General features: G+C 34.1%; 1 protein-coding gene across 11 annotated transcripts in view; it reads right to left on the reverse strand.

Moving 5' to 3' along the window:
* The window catches only part of LOC149782598 (piezo-type mechanosensitive ion channel component 2-like), a 263620-nt gene that overhangs the window by 184333 nt on the left and 63232 nt on the right, over positions 1 to 16055 (reverse strand). For 6 of the 11 annotated variants that reach the window (XM_089934052.1, XM_089934058.1, XM_089934055.1 and 3 more), the window contains exons 8-9: positions 15749 to 15769; positions 12094 to 12210 (exon numbers count right to left, since the gene is read on the reverse strand). The exons of 1 other annotated variant lie outside the window; for it this stretch is intronic. In XM_089934052.1, the coding sequence (XP_089790178.1) occupies positions 12094 to 12210; positions 15749 to 15769 (138 nt within the window). The remainder of the gene's footprint in view (positions 1 to 12093; positions 12211 to 15748; positions 15770 to 16055) is intronic. 4 more of the 11 variants (XM_089934056.1, XM_089934057.1, XM_089934053.1 and 1 more) reach the window with 4 other exon arrangements.

A 16055-nucleotide genomic window follows, 5' to 3' on the forward strand; every position in this document is an offset into this window, starting at 1 on the left:
CCGGTTGATCTCCGTTACCAGAAATGTCAACAACAAAAAAGCGGATATTTCACAACACACAGAACTCATGCAAGATGTCAGGATAAGCAGATTATGATATAACTGTGCACTGTTTAGATGGTTTGTCAGTATGGACTAAGAATTTGTTTATGTAACAATACAGAAGTTGCAGTGCATTTTATATCCAGTTTGCTGCTTCCTTTCATGGGGCCTCTGAATTTCTGCACTCCAAACCAATGGTTGTATATAAAAGTTTAAACAGCCAATGTCGCCAACAAATAAAAAAAGCCACATGGTATGTTTTGCAGCCAATAAGGAAAAACAATCCAAGTTTGCAACATTGGCGAAGACCTATGCGATCCCAGAATAAACTTTTCATGCAGTTTTTTCTTCTTCTTACTTTTAAGAAGAAAGAATAAAAACTTTTTCGTGTACGAGAAAAATACTTTTTCGTGTATGAGAAAAATACATATAAAATTTCAGGAGCCAAGCCAGGATCGTCTTGCATTTGTTATTCATACGCGATCTCTTCCCCAAAATGATAAGCATCTTTTTACGTTCTTTTCATACTTTTTAAGAATTTTTTTGTGCACAAGAAAAATACATGTATATGAAATTTCAGGAGCCACACCACGACTGCATTATATCTGAATTCGCATTATAACGGGGTCACAGTATCTAGCTAGCCTGAGCACTTTCAACTCAATTATTAGTCTTTTTCAAAGGCAAATACATCAGCAACAAGCTGAAATAAACTAGTTGAAACACAATAAAGTTAAAAGGCTGAATTCCTGTAGAAACAGCCATGTAAAGTTACGCAAACATAATGATTTTTCTATTTTATTTGTTTGTCTTGTCTATGTTTTGTATTTGCCTTTGAAAAAGACTCATTATATAAAATACACATTAACTGTATTGTAAACTGCAAAGAAACAGAAATGTTCTTGATAAAAATTAATTCTAAGGCTATAATACATATACATACATACATATTTATAGATATATATATATAGATACGATTATTTATTCAGCTTTTTAGAGAAGCAGTGCATTATTTACATATTTTTCAACATATAAATGGACTATTAATACATAACAAATATTTTTAATGTCAAAAAGTATACAAAACAGTTTTATTGTCGGCATCTAGTCCAAAGTTGTCAGCATCTCTTTCCAGCTGTAAGCAGTCAAGTTTTATTATGACACATACTCTCAATCAAAACAATGATTGAAACATGTTCCAAATTTTTGTGCCTAACTGAAATTATTTATCTCTATCACTAACAGAACATTTTTAAACCTGAAACCATGTAATCGAGTGCTCCAAAGTTAATAAAGATGCATTCTCCATTTTACACATCCACAAAGACAAGGAAAACATCTGCATGATTAAGACTATGTCTGGTATCACAAGCTGTAGTACTCAGACATACAAAGGATAGATGACAATATACTATAAGCTACAGGTAGTCTCATAAGACAATGGCTTTGAATCAGAACCATTTAAGTTGTAGGGATGGAAAGGTTTGTTGTTACAATCAAACTTGCTACTCCCAGATTTGGCCGTGTATTAGTACAAAGCAATAATGATCCTTCTTCATCCATGAAATCAAATGTTTTATACCCAAGCATGGTTATTCCAACTGAAATGGTATATATACAGAATATGGTACTTTCGAACCCAAAATTTTGTACATTTGTCACTCAACCCACATCAAACCAGACACCTAGGAGAGGGAGTAATGAACATAATATCCATTTTGCAACTTACTTAAAAGGAAGTTAAGTCCCAAAGTCCCAAGTTTCATGAATTACAACTATGTTGTAATTGACAAGTGGACAAACAAATGTATGGACTGATAGACAGACAAACAAAAGGATGGTATTCTGAACGACCAGAATATCCTGCAGTCCCTAAGATTGGCCTTTTGATGTCTGCTACTTAAAATACTTGAACCTGAAAGAAAAACAAATAAGATGGTTCCTTGGAACATCCACTCTCACCTTTCAGTTACGGGTTTCATACTTACCCCAGACAACTATAACCTATGTCTTTCATTTTTCTCTAGTGTTTTCTAATGTTTAAAATGTATCATTTCCGTTTAAGTGCCTTGCAATGTGGACAATTTTGCACCATCTAAGCTGTGCTTTGCTCAATACTAATACAAGCATTATAATCATGGGTTTGAAACAATATTGATTCATCCTTCACATTAAACACTGAATATATATAAAGGAAATGGGAGGGTTTGTAACTCTATGGGTTTGCTACAATATTTTCATCCTACACATTAAACATTGAATAAATCTATAGAAAATGAATGGGGTTTTTAATTCTATTGGCTTGTTTCTACAATACTGATTCATTCTATACATTAAACATTGCATACATATGTAGAAATTGCAACATGCGTAAATGTCATCGACATTGAAAGAATAAAATACAAGCTATTTTTATGACATAACAAGCCAAAGCTGTTAGATGGAATTTTCCCCAAGGTTTTTCCAATATATTGTTAATTGAGCTTGTATTTAATTATATCTCAAGCAAATACATGTCAGTAATACAATGCATGAAACACATGGAATATTTATACTTTGTGACTGTCAATTTCACATGCATCTTAGCAAATCCTCTTTTCTTATATTTTTGCTTGTAAAGGTACATTAAAAAAAGTCTCAATGGTTGATTTAAACTTCTTTTTTCTCTATGCATACAAATTTACAAAGAGTGTAAAATGTATTTTATTAATCTGTCATACATCTGTTACACTTGTATTCATTGGGGGGTGGGTACTAAATGGTGAATGTGTGTGTGTGTGTGTGACTTGGATTTTTAATGTAGCTTTAACCATTTTGCAATCATATCACCATGATTTCTGTAGTGGGGCAGTTTATAAAGTGTGGCAGTTTATAATGCTGTCTAACACTGGGGCATCATGCCTCAGACATCTGGCATCATGTCCAACCCAGTCACATTATCCTGACACCAGGCTGACCAGTCCTAATACTAACCTCTTAATTCTGTGCTCCTAGCAAGGCAGCTGTTAGTACCATTTTTATAAGTCTTTGGTACAATTCAGCCGGACTTCAAACCTACAACCTCCCGCACCCAGTGCAGACGCTTGAACCATTAGGCCACCACAGTGGTCTAATCAATGGTAAACAACATGACTGGTACAAACTTTAACAGTCTTACCATAATGTCTCTCAAATTACGTGGAGCATTTTTGTAGAAAATATTTTAAGTTTTATGCAGTTTAGTATTCCATCAGCATTATTTATAAACATTTTAAAGTCTAGCTGCTAAAACACTCCAACAAATTCAGTAAAATTCTGCTGTCTGATTTTGAGTCATCTCTGTGCAGAAGTCATTAAAAGGCTTTTCTATTTTAAGCATCAGCAGCCATATTTGATACCAGATTGACATCATTCATACAAACTAACAAAGTTTTTATGACGAGCTACTATCTTGAAAGATCTGGTCAGAATTAGTCAAGCAATTCTTGAGAAGATGAGAATACAAATGTTCAAGAAATTTTAAACATTTGTGATGGCAGTATTTGATGGCAAATCAGCTAGCCTTTTATCTATTCAATCCGAATGGCACTATGTCAGATTGCAAATTTAGACTGGTTTAGTTTGGTGTTTTATGGGACAACAAAATGAAATAGGTCTTTCTGTCTCGAGGCAACTGGAGTCAAGTGCTTTGTCCAAGGACAGACTTTACTAGTGAACCCAGACTGATTTCAAGGTAGGACTCAAACCACCGGTCTTTCAGTTGCAAGTTTCATATGCTATCCACTTTGCCACCTGTTTCCATTAGACACCTCTAACAACATTCTACATCCCCATGCCCACTGGACAATATTTAGTCCCAGCTGGTTACCTTTCTACATCCCCTAGAGCAAAATTTAGTTGATTACCATGATTCTACAACTCCAAGCCCACAAGGTATTATTTAGTCCGACATGATTATCATTCTACATCCCCACCTATAGAACAAAATGTAGTGCAAGTTAATTACCATCTACATCCGGAAGCCCATTGAGCATACTTTATAGTCTGAGGTGATCAAAAAGTTTTTGACAAGATGGAATAAATGTTAATAAATAGCAAAATGCACCAAGTCAAAACAAAAGCTCACTTATCCTTATGGTGTCTGCCTCAGATGCAGGTGGTCACAGGTTCAAACCCCTGCTGAGTCATACCAAAGATTAATAAAAATGGTACAAATAGCTGCCTCGCCTGGCACTCAGCATTAAGAGGTTAGTACTAGGACTGGTCAGCCTGGTGTCAGTACAATGTGACTGGATGGGACATCATGCTAAATGTCTAAGGCATGATGCCCCAGTGCTAGACATCACTTTAAAATGCCACATTGCAGACATCATAATATGACCAGTCATGATTTTTATATTCCACCAAAAAAACTGAAAAATTGAAAGGGGGATTTGAGGGTCCTCCCCCAACGGAGTCTTGAGAGGCAGCACCCCTGATCCTATGCTCCAATGGACCAAAGGCCCCCAAACAAAAATGCATTTTACAATCAATAAAAACTGCTCCTGGTGCAACTTATGATCATAATATAAAACAAAATAATCATTTGAAAAACTAAGAAACTTACCAAACATTTTCAACTTGACTTGAATAATTTCACAATATTTATTGTCACATGAATTTGTTCTCCAATACTATTGGTGCTAAAGTTATTTTATGTGCATGTCACAATAATTTCTCCATTTTTGCAGCAAATATATTATACTTCTTTCTTTTCAAAACTAATCTGTATATAAAAAAAACAAGTACATCAGCTATATACAAATACAAAAAATCCAGTAGACACAACTTGCTGATATTCCAGTCGAGCTCTTTTTGGGGCTTTCAAAAAGATTTGTTTAGCCTTCCTTTTTGACTGAATTTTTTTGGCTCAATGTGCAATTGTTTCTTTTCCTTCTCAATGAGAGCCTTTTTTCCTTTCAAGCTGGTGCTTGGCAACATGCAGTGCACATATCCTGACAGAGAGCTGCATCTGTTCTCTCATGAAAGAAATCTTTCTTCTTATAGTAATTAGTTACACTATTTCCAGATGCCTTCTGAGCTTCAATTTTTCTGCATACAACTTCTTTTGTAGGTGCCATTCCCAACTCTTCCAACTGTGACTAACGTAGAGCAGAGGTCACAAAATGACAGCCCTCTAGCGTTGTTTTCTTAAAAACTGACCAACTAAATTAGTGTCAACTTTTCGCTCCAGCCGGAATGGGAATCATTTCCATAAGTTTTTTAAACCTTTATCTAAACTTCTTATGTCATGGTCTCTCTCAACATCTTGGGATGCCATTTTTTGCAAGCATGGTTCTTCTTTCCATTGCCATCAATTTCCATTAAACAAAGATTCATTGGACAAATTTAATCTTTTGACCAAACAGAACACTCTTTACAAGAGTCATGGGCTAACTAATATATGGAATGAATACGTTACAAGGGTCGTTGCAGAATGGGACCGAAAAGACCATTTTTTAAAAACCTGGATCAGAATGATAGAAAAAAATGGACTATATCAAGAAAAATTGGATTCAAGTCAGGAGAAAAGCTGAATTCTGCTTTAATAATGGAGAAAAATCATGTCTGCCCTATGTACAGATGACACAAGACCTTATGGACAGGTGAGCTAAATATGTAACAGCAGTTACTTTTCAGAAGATGGTCAACTCATTTAGACCACAATAACAACATTAAGAATAGAAACTTTCAACTCACTGATTTAGGCAGACATCAAATAGAGAAAGAAAAACGAGCTATTCAGAATAAAGGAATAAAGATGAACTATTCATAAAGTCTTGATATATCCATTGCAGCATTTTCGCAAACAATTATCCAAAAACAGAACAAACTCAAGGCTGGAAAATTCCACTCATGTGTTTGTATATTACAAGTGGTGGCCGAGGGAAAACAAGCCACTTGATCAAAATATTCATGTGACCAGATGTGCAACACTGTAAGCAGATTCAGTCTCATATTGTTACATATATTTTTATTGTGAACTATCACAGGAAATTGCAGTGAAAATAGATTATTTATTTTCATGTTCTGTATATTGAAATTGTTGATAAGCTTGGGATAATTTCACACTGGACAATCAAGTCAGGTGGGTTGTGTTGTGATGTAAGTCACATAGAAGGTATTGTGATTTAGATTCATTCCTAGTTTCTATTCTCTGATGTTCTTGTTTTAATATCAGTCTGCTGATGTATTTGATGTTGTGTTTGATATAATTTGTGACGTAATATTTGTTTGGATTATTCATCACCATTACAAAGTGCTCACTGACGTAGACTAAAATATTATTCTGGGACTACTATGAATATTTTCAAAGGTGTTTAGGACAATGCCACTGTGATATGTCAAGACCGTTAGCACTTCTGCATATTCAAAGATATTTTGGTACATCAGCACATTCGAGACCGGGAACTCTTTTTCATTTTCTAACTTAGAAAAATAAATTATTTTGATAAGTTTTACAAAACTTTTTTGGTTCTGCTTCTTTCTTATACTTACTTTTTAAGATCTTAGAGTTATAACCATGTACAGAGTAGGACAAGTAAAATTTGTGTAGGACTGGTAAAAATTCCAAGTCATAAAAATCCAAGTCATTTTCCATGTAGGACTTGTACGAAAAAGAAAGTTTTCTAACACTGAAACTAAACCGTGTTGCTCAGTGTAACTTAAATGCCTGACCACACTATTGTGATTTATGCAAAATCATTTATGTAAAAATTCCAAGTCATAAAAATCCAAGTCATTTTCCATGTAGGACTTGTACGAAAAAGAAAGTTTTCTAACACTGAAACTAAACCGTGTTGCTCAGTGTAACTTAAATGCCTGACCACACTATTGTGATTTATGCAAAATCATTTATGTAAAAATTCCAAGTCATAAAAATCCAAGTCATTTTCCATGTAGGACTTGTACGAAAAAGAAAGTTTTCTAACACTGAAACTAAACCATGTTGCTCAGTGTAACTTAAATGCCTGACCACACTATTGTGATTTATGCAAAATCATTTATGTAACTTCATTTTAGGTATGTTATGCCATCTTTTTTAGACACTATGGGAACAAATCACTCCAAATGCAAAAACAACATAACTCATCTACATAAAGGCAAAGTTTTCAAAACATGTTATTTGTATAATAACAACACTTTGTTGGTTTATTCAGTGGAAGGGGTTTTTATATAAATCTTTTCCTTTTTTTAGTAACCTGGACATATTTCATTGATATTATTTACATAACTTCAAAGCCCTATGTCAAATTTGGTAAAATTCTATTCAACACATGATGAGAAGCTATTTTCAATGCTTTCTATTTTACTAATGGTAGCCATATTTGATTGCCAGCTGGATATATTTGTAAAACTTAAATGCCTTTGATATCATGATATTATCTAATTTAGTCAAATTCTCTCAAGAAAGTTTTCCAAAATGTGATAATGACAGCCAAATTTCATTTCAGATCTAGCTTTATTTGTATAAAAGTTTTGCAAACTTCTTGCAAAGAAATTGTCAAGTTATTCCAAATTATTTTGAGCAAGTTTTTGAAAATGTATGGTCCATTTTTAGTAATGATGGTCATACTGATGGTAGAGTGGCATCATTTGATTAAACCTTAAAAGTCCCTCATACCCGAATGCTTTGTCAGATTTGGTTGAATTCTTTTAAGCGGTAAATCTGCATCATTTGTATGAAACTGAAAGTCCTTGGTGACAGGATGTTTTAGTACAATTTGGTCATATTCTATTGAGTGGTATTTCAGAAGTTGTTGAAGGTTTATCTACCTTTGTAACAACAACATATTTGATGGCTGATGAACATCTGCTATCTGATGCTTGCGAGACTACAGACAACCATCATCCTCCATCTTGGTAGCAGTGCAGAATCTCTGTACTTTTTGTCCATGATGCATGGCACCAATGTGAAACAACAAACCAACCAAAGCAGTGGAGAAGTTTCTAAACTAGCCATTACAGGAATTCAGTCACTACTGTGTGAATGACATTGTAGACTAACCAACCGATTGACAAACATGTTACTAGTTAACATCCCATGTCACAGACATGCCAACTTAGGCAAACCAGCTCATAAATTTTTAAAGTCCTTCAAGTCAAGATGCATTATGTCAAATTTGGTTAAATTCCAAATCTGGTTCAATTCTGTTCGGCTGATTGTTAAAATATTATGTTTAAAGTCTTTTTTTTCTATTTTAGTAATGGTGGCCATATTTTATGGTTTGGCACAATTTCTAGAAATTTAAAAGAAACTATACACCAGGATGCCACCTGTGAAATTTTGTTGATTTAGGCTAAGCAGATTGGGGAAAAGATTAAGAAAGTGATGAATATGCATGAAGGACCAAAGATTGTAACTCACTTCGTCTTACTGCCATGTGAGCTAAACATCTACAAAGAGATTACCTATGTAAGAAGTTTATCTCTATTATAAGTAAATAACACAAATTTATTTAGTTTTTTCAGGTTATTCTTGTCGAGACAAATTAGCAGTTGAACTCAAAACAGAGCAACCTGTCACAGCATTATACAACATGAAATGAATTACATCACAAGGTGTATTTATTAGTAAAATTATTTAAATTCCATGCTGTACTTACTAAGCTATTATAACTTACCTGCACTAAACTATCTATTTCAGCAAACTGTAACACATCAAGATCCATAGTTTCTTACATACAGGAAAACATGTACAATAAATAGGTGAATATAATATTGTTTTGTCATTATTATCTTTTTTAAACCTAATAAGTTGATATTTTATATTTGAATCGAGAAGATATTATGTTTCAAAAGATTTTTTTAGAAATATCAATTTAAAATTTGCTAAGTATTAAAAAAAATCTACTACCCTGTAGACACTGATTTTTGAGTGGACTATTCCGTGAACCAACTACTGAAAAAGTCAGCATGTTCATGAATGAAAACTTCATAAACTAAAGAACCACTATTAGTGAGTGAAATCCCTCATATAGAACAAAATCGGAGAGATAAGGTGGTGTGTACCAGTTGTGTATCAGACATGCATTCCTGACTCATGCATACTGCCTGAAAGTTCATTCTGACAGTGGAACAGATTTCTGTCTAATGTGTTGACTTCTGCCCTGTGAGACATAAGCATATGGACATGAACTACTTGCAGAAACTGCTTGAGGATGTAATACCCATGAAAATCTAACATCTTAAGGGAATGCAATTTATACAACAAATTTTAATCATATGTAAGGATTTTACATGTCTTACCTTTTTCTGTTATTTTATATACATCTTACAAAGTTATAACATCTTTATCTTTTATATTTTACCTTTTTGTACTTAATGTGTACATTTATTTGGAAGGGATCATCTTCCTAAAATTATTTTTCTATTCACTTTTAAATTTTTCAAACTTTATATTAAGTTGGCACGAAATAGCCACTTTTACTGCCGATGTGCCATTTATCCATCCATCCCTTATGAAAAACAAATGTTTCTTAAATTTGGATAAGTTTATAAGAAATTTAGTTATACTGCTGCTAATACTGCAGACAAGTTTTTCATACTAACATGTTATACTTCTTGCTTTTTGTTGTCATTGCCCTTGTAATTATCATTGTCGTTATCCACACAAAAATTTATTTTGTTCCCTTATCCATGTTCCCATATCCTCTATGTTTATGTTCACTATATAAATCTTTTTTAATTCTTTATATTAACTACAGGTAAAGTCAATGATAAAATACTGTATGCCAAGTAAAATGTATTACATCACATATTCAATATCAAACTGTAATTATAGTGTCTTACAAAATAATTAAATCTTTGCACTCAATATTTTGATCTCATCAGTGGGCTTTTTTGCCTTCATTCTGTCTGTCACAAGAATTACATGGACAATAAATTGAGTTGCAGCCAAATCTCAAAGCATATTTAAAAACAACGAACAGGCATGTTGTTTTTGGCATCAAGTGACAATGGCTATCACAAAACAGGTTGGAACTGTTTATTCAAAGGCATTAATTAACAATGGAATTTAACTTGTCATTTAAGTAAGTGTGAGTTTATACATAAGGATGAGTACAATCATGAAAAAAGATTACAACTGCTGTCTGTCTGTCTTCCACTGCCAACATAACATACCACAACAGCTATAAAGAAATACCACTCTAAATACACATGATGCACTGACACAATGTTTCCTCCCCACCCACCCCTCCCTCTCTCTAACTCTCTCTCTCTCTCTTACGCAACAATACACATTCATTTGTAAAAACCAACTGTCTTTTTGAGTTCTTTTATCTTTTTTCTACTGCAATTATATTCATAAAGTTACTGTCACTGTTGTAACATAAGTAACAAATACTTATGTATATCTTAATTACCTGTGGCTGAGATTAACAAATAGAGGAAGCACCTGTCTGCAACGTATAGTATGCTTAGTTATTATTGATCACAAATTACTACTAAAAAATGCTTGTTATCAAAAGAACTAAAAGCATGTGTGAGAAAAACAAGGGACAAAAATTAGATAAGTTTATTTTTTACATTTTTACAGACAGGTTGGCAAAGTATTGTGACATATTTTTTCAAATCAGATCCCTTTATTTACACACTTGGTCAGTACCCCCAAACTATTTATTTTACATAAACTTTTCAAGTTTTTCAAAACCTTTTAATTTTCTCATGTATGAAAAATTATGAGAATTACTGAAGTCTAATTAAATTTATATACTATCAAAGTTTTGGGACTTTTATCTTGAATTCAAGTTTCTTTCTCAGAAGGATTCAAGAACATGATCCTAGATCTTCCATCTTTACATGCTGTATGATAAATCAGCCCCCCGAATCTGTTGATATTGATGGATGATGACACTTGGTTTGATGTCACCTTTTCATTATAATGTGCAATTTTGCTGGTTACAAATCTTTGTGGAACACACCCATGTACAGCTTAGACATTTACTCATGCTTGGTAACAGGCATGTGAAAACATTGATATCAAAATGGCCACAGGACAAAGGATTGTGCTATTCCACGTGGATTTACAAGTCATATAACATGGTGTTTGATCAAAAACTATCCTTTACAAATTAAGAAAAGGACCCTTCAACCAGCTATATTTCAAGAGATGTGAAAAATACTGGTAAGTGTATAAAATGTACACTGATATGTTGCAGACAAATGTGTCTGCAAAACATTCTTTAATTTTATAAAAAGGTGATGTCAGCTCCACAATTTTCCATCAGATAGGATTGGTGGGTTGATTTTTCTCACTGCTCTAGATGTAGCTTGCCAAGAATGTATCTAACAAACAATATGCAGATATCAGTCTGGGAAAATAGGCAGTCACTGTGCAGTTTGTTAGCATCAAACTGATATGCTTTGACCTTATGTTATACTTTACATGATGTCAAAAAGATGCTAAGCTTGTATACTAAACTGTTCTAACAAAATTATTTCCAGCTGATTAAATTATAATTTTCATTACCTTAAATGTGTGAAATTTTCATTTGTTATTTTCATTATTAACTTCAGTAAATCTTACTCGACACTCGCAGCACTACCTATCATTTGGGATGACTCATCATTCCCCTTTTTCTCTCACCAGGCAAAAATTTGGCTTTCCACCGTGTTGCAAAAAAAGCTGAAACAGGCTGGGTGACTCAAAACATTCTATCCCATAAAGCACTATGTTATGTGTAGACCAAACAATAATGACCTGGAACCACGTATACATTATGTGACGGCAGATCTGATTCTATACTATTTGCAATGGGTGTGTGTTAAATACATAGAAAATGGTACATTAAATTTGTGTTGGAATAAGACTTTCAGTGCTTAAATTTTTTTTAAAAGCAGTATGAAATGACAGTCACAAAGACAGCAGAAATTTCAGTGTAAATCAGAAACACAGGCTGAGCAAAATTTAATTATTCAAAACTAATAAACAAAATTTAACAAAAATTAAAAACCAAAGGTAGTTTTATAACAAACTACAACCACATCAATACAAACTTCACAACAACCAAGGGAAAAATTCCATCAAACCTCGACTTGACTCTTGTCTGGCCATGGTACCTGCCGCTCTGAACTTTTCATACGTTGTCGTTTTTTGCGTGCTTCAGAACTTGTCATGCTGTCATCAAGTTCATCTGGTTTTAGTTTCTAGAAAATGCACATGCAAGTTTCATCAGCTAAAAACATGTAAAAAGGACGCAACAAAAAGGAAAAAAGCTTTTCTCACTGTTAGCACACACCTTTAAATTTGCAAATAAGGTAAACTTAAAGGTCATTGGCCACTTATATTGTACAAATAAGTGATATTATAATAGTCATAAAATGTATCCACACCATAAAAATGTTTAATAGACTTAAAAATCCACTTTTCAAATGAAAACATTATTCGACAATCTTTGTAAACAATCATTAGTTTCCATGTGCCAAAAACAGATATGACATACATTGATCCCTTCTATTCAACCTAGCCATTCAAGTATTTAATTTCCCCCATGTAAAGGTCTCTGTGATATATCGTGCTTTTGTACAGTAAATATGGTGCACTGTGCTGCAAACAGATGTAACCAAAAGAGTGATGATGGGACATGTGTGTGTGTGATTTAGAATTTTAACATAGCTTTAACAATTTTCTAGTCATATCGCTATGATGTCTGCAGTGTGGCATTTTAAAGTGATGTCTAGCACTGGGTCATCATGCCGCAGACATATAGCATGATGTCCCAACCAGTCACATTATCCTGGCACCAAGCCAACCAGTCCTAACACTAACATCTTAATGCTGAGCGCCTAGCGAGGCAGCTGTGAGTACCAATTTTCGAAGTTTTTGGTATAACTCTGTTAAGGTTCAAACCCACGACCTCCTGCATCCAGGGTGGATGCTCTAACCACTAGGCCACTGGAACAGTTGCTGAAGGGACAAAAGGATTCTTTCTTTTATCAAAAGACCCTGTTTACCAGAAAAAAGTGGAATGAAGCTGTGGGATCGAACAGGGTGAGGGGTGGGAAAGTTGTACCATTTATGCCAGATTATAGCCAGTTCATCCCAACCTGAAAGACAATTCAGCCCATCTTAACAATAATTTTAACTAGTTCTTTTTTTTCTTCTTCAAACAACAAGTAGATTTGACGTTGTTTAAGATCATCGAATAGCATTTCAAATTTGACACTGTTTGTGATTGGTCAAATCAAAATCTCAAGCTCAAGATAAGTATAATTTCCAAACCAGGATATGTGTTCTTCATTTAATTTTAAGGCAGAGAAAATGCCATTGACTCTGAACAGAAAGCACATTATGTAGCAGAAGATCTGGGTGTACTTTGTTTGCTGTTGGTCACATGCTACACACATACAAATATTTTAAATATTTATCTAATGTGTTATTAGTGGAGATACTAGTGTCACATATATGTCACTATTCACTGGAATTATGGGGATAGCAAATAAATTCTCTAAGAAATGAAATTTCAAGATCAATGCAACATGACAGCAAAATTCCTGACACAAGACATAAAGTACACAAAACAAGACCATTCCTATTACATTCATATAACTTCAGTGGATTTCTTTTTGAATTATACTGTAGTATCACTTATTTCTGTTGGGCTCAATTTTCATGATTTTGTAATTTTATAAAAGGGATTTTCGTGGGTGCTTAAATCAGTGGTTTTGCCTGTCAAAGTTTGCATATTAGTAGGTATTTAATTTCATGGTTCAACCTCTACAAATACCCCAAAAAAAGAATACAAAAGAAATAAACTATGCCTATGCAAATGGCAGCCACTTCAATGTTTAAAACAATACTACCACCTGTATGAGTACAAATCAAAGACCTGGCAAGTTCAATACTTACACCGTGTTTTTTACCAAGTGAATAGCAACAGTCAAAGCCAACGCAGCCAACAACACTAAACAATACTTCCATCTCTATGAGTGCAAATAAAACACCTATCAAGATTAATCGCTTTTGCCATGTTTTAGTGCTCAACATCAAAAGAAAGCTGACACAGTCAACAACACTATACCAATCGGTTATTAAAGTACATATGAATGATCTCTTACTTAAACCACTATCCATCAAGTTGCACCATCAGTACTTTCTGAATGGCTTAATACAGTGGCTTAATAGTGGTAAACTTCAACTTAAAACCCCTTGGTTCCTGGACTTCCTAACCCAATCAGAGGCTGCGAACAAATCTATAGCATACACACAATATAGCAAATACACATATAGCATACACAGGACATGGGAGACCCTTAGCAAAGGTAACTCTCAACCAAAAGGGAAGGGAATTTGACAAGGACATTGAAGCCTAGTTTGGATGAACAACCCTTTTGAACACACTAGGGAGAATAAATACCCCATCAAAAACTTTAGTTTTAACAATTTTTTTAAAATCAAAATTCATTTTATAACATATCCGAACATGCACACCTTAGGGTGAAACAATAACACATAAAAACACTTCTATTTTTGGGGGAAAAATAGGAGGGCATGTGTCTGGTGCCCCAAAAACAAAGAAGAAAAAAAGCTGTGAACACGGCACAGGCACATGCTTACCAGGCAGTTCATGATTGTGCCTGCCTCTTGTACAGACCAACTTCAACCACTAGACCTGACGGTAAATGTGTGTTCTGGATTTTGAACGTAGCTTTAACAATTTTTCAGCCAAATCGCTACAATGTCTTAAGTGTGACAGTTTATAGTGATGTCTAGCACTGGGGCATCATGCCACAGGCATGTAGCAAAATGTCCCACCCAGTCACATTATCCTGACACCAGGCCGACCAGTCCTAACACGAACCGCTTTATGCCGAGTGCCAAGCGAGGCAGCTGTTAGTATCATTTTTGTAAGTCTCGAACCCACAACCTCCTGCATCCGAGGCAGACGCTCTAACCACTAGGTCACCAGAGTGGTCTTGACGGTAAATAAAAAGTACAAAGAAGAATTAAAGTCACACTTCCACAAGTGGTATGCTAAACAGGTCATGGACACCATTATGGAAAAAGATGTCATGGTGATGACCAGTGCACAGTATTTGTAAACCTTGCATAATTGCAGCTCACACGACAATGAGCGAAAGATCGGACCTAATTATCAGTGGTTTTGAGAAACTTGTCTAATTCAGCAATTTGGGGATTTTTTACCTGAGAAGTTGTACTCGAATGAAGGATCAATTTGAATAAGTATTAAATTTAATTTTCATATACTGTTATTTTGTATTATTTTTTCTTTCATTTTCAGTATTGCTATTGTTTGAATACCTTATCCTTTTTCTCTATTTTCCCTCTATCCTTACTTACCTCACATATCGATTTAAGGGAGTGAGCATAAAATTAGAGCTATCGGATTCCTTATCCAATGTGTGCATTCAAACAATATAAAATGATTTATAATTTTTGTTTCAAAAGTTTAAAATAAAAAATAAAACAAACACATGTAAAAGCTAATATTTAATTACCAGATTACAGTATTGACCTTGATTTATCAAATACTAGTAGTTGTGTTAATCTCTAGAAATGAAACACTGTAAGAAAATGGGGGGGGGGGCATTATCCTATGTGGCTCATTTTTCGTTGGGGATTTAAATTTGTGGTTCGGGGCAACAAAAAAAACCACGAAAACTGGTCCCTCATGCAAAGTGATGATACTACAGTATTTCAGTTCATGCTGATGTGATACTTTACCTCTGCTGATTGTGTATCGAACTACAAAAGACATCAACTTTTTTAGTATCTCTGCTCATTTGCCCAAATACAAGATTAACATACAAATCATGTTATCTGGAACAATATGGCATATTGTGTCATAATGTGTATGGCATATTCTATGTCACAATATGCTGAATATTATATGTCACAGTATGTATGGTTATTACCTGTCATAATATGTGTGACATATTCTGTGTCATAGTATATTCTACATATTCTCTGTCACAATATTTATTACATAAATATTTAATCATACATGGCTGATGTGACTTTGGATGATGTG

This window comes from Sinohyriopsis cumingii, chromosome 15 (genome assembly GCF_028554795.1).
Source record: "Sinohyriopsis cumingii isolate HCF-2022 chromosome 15, ASM2855479v2, whole genome shotgun sequence".
Lineage (NCBI taxonomy): Eukaryota > Metazoa > Mollusca > Bivalvia > Unionida > Unionidae > Sinohyriopsis > Sinohyriopsis cumingii.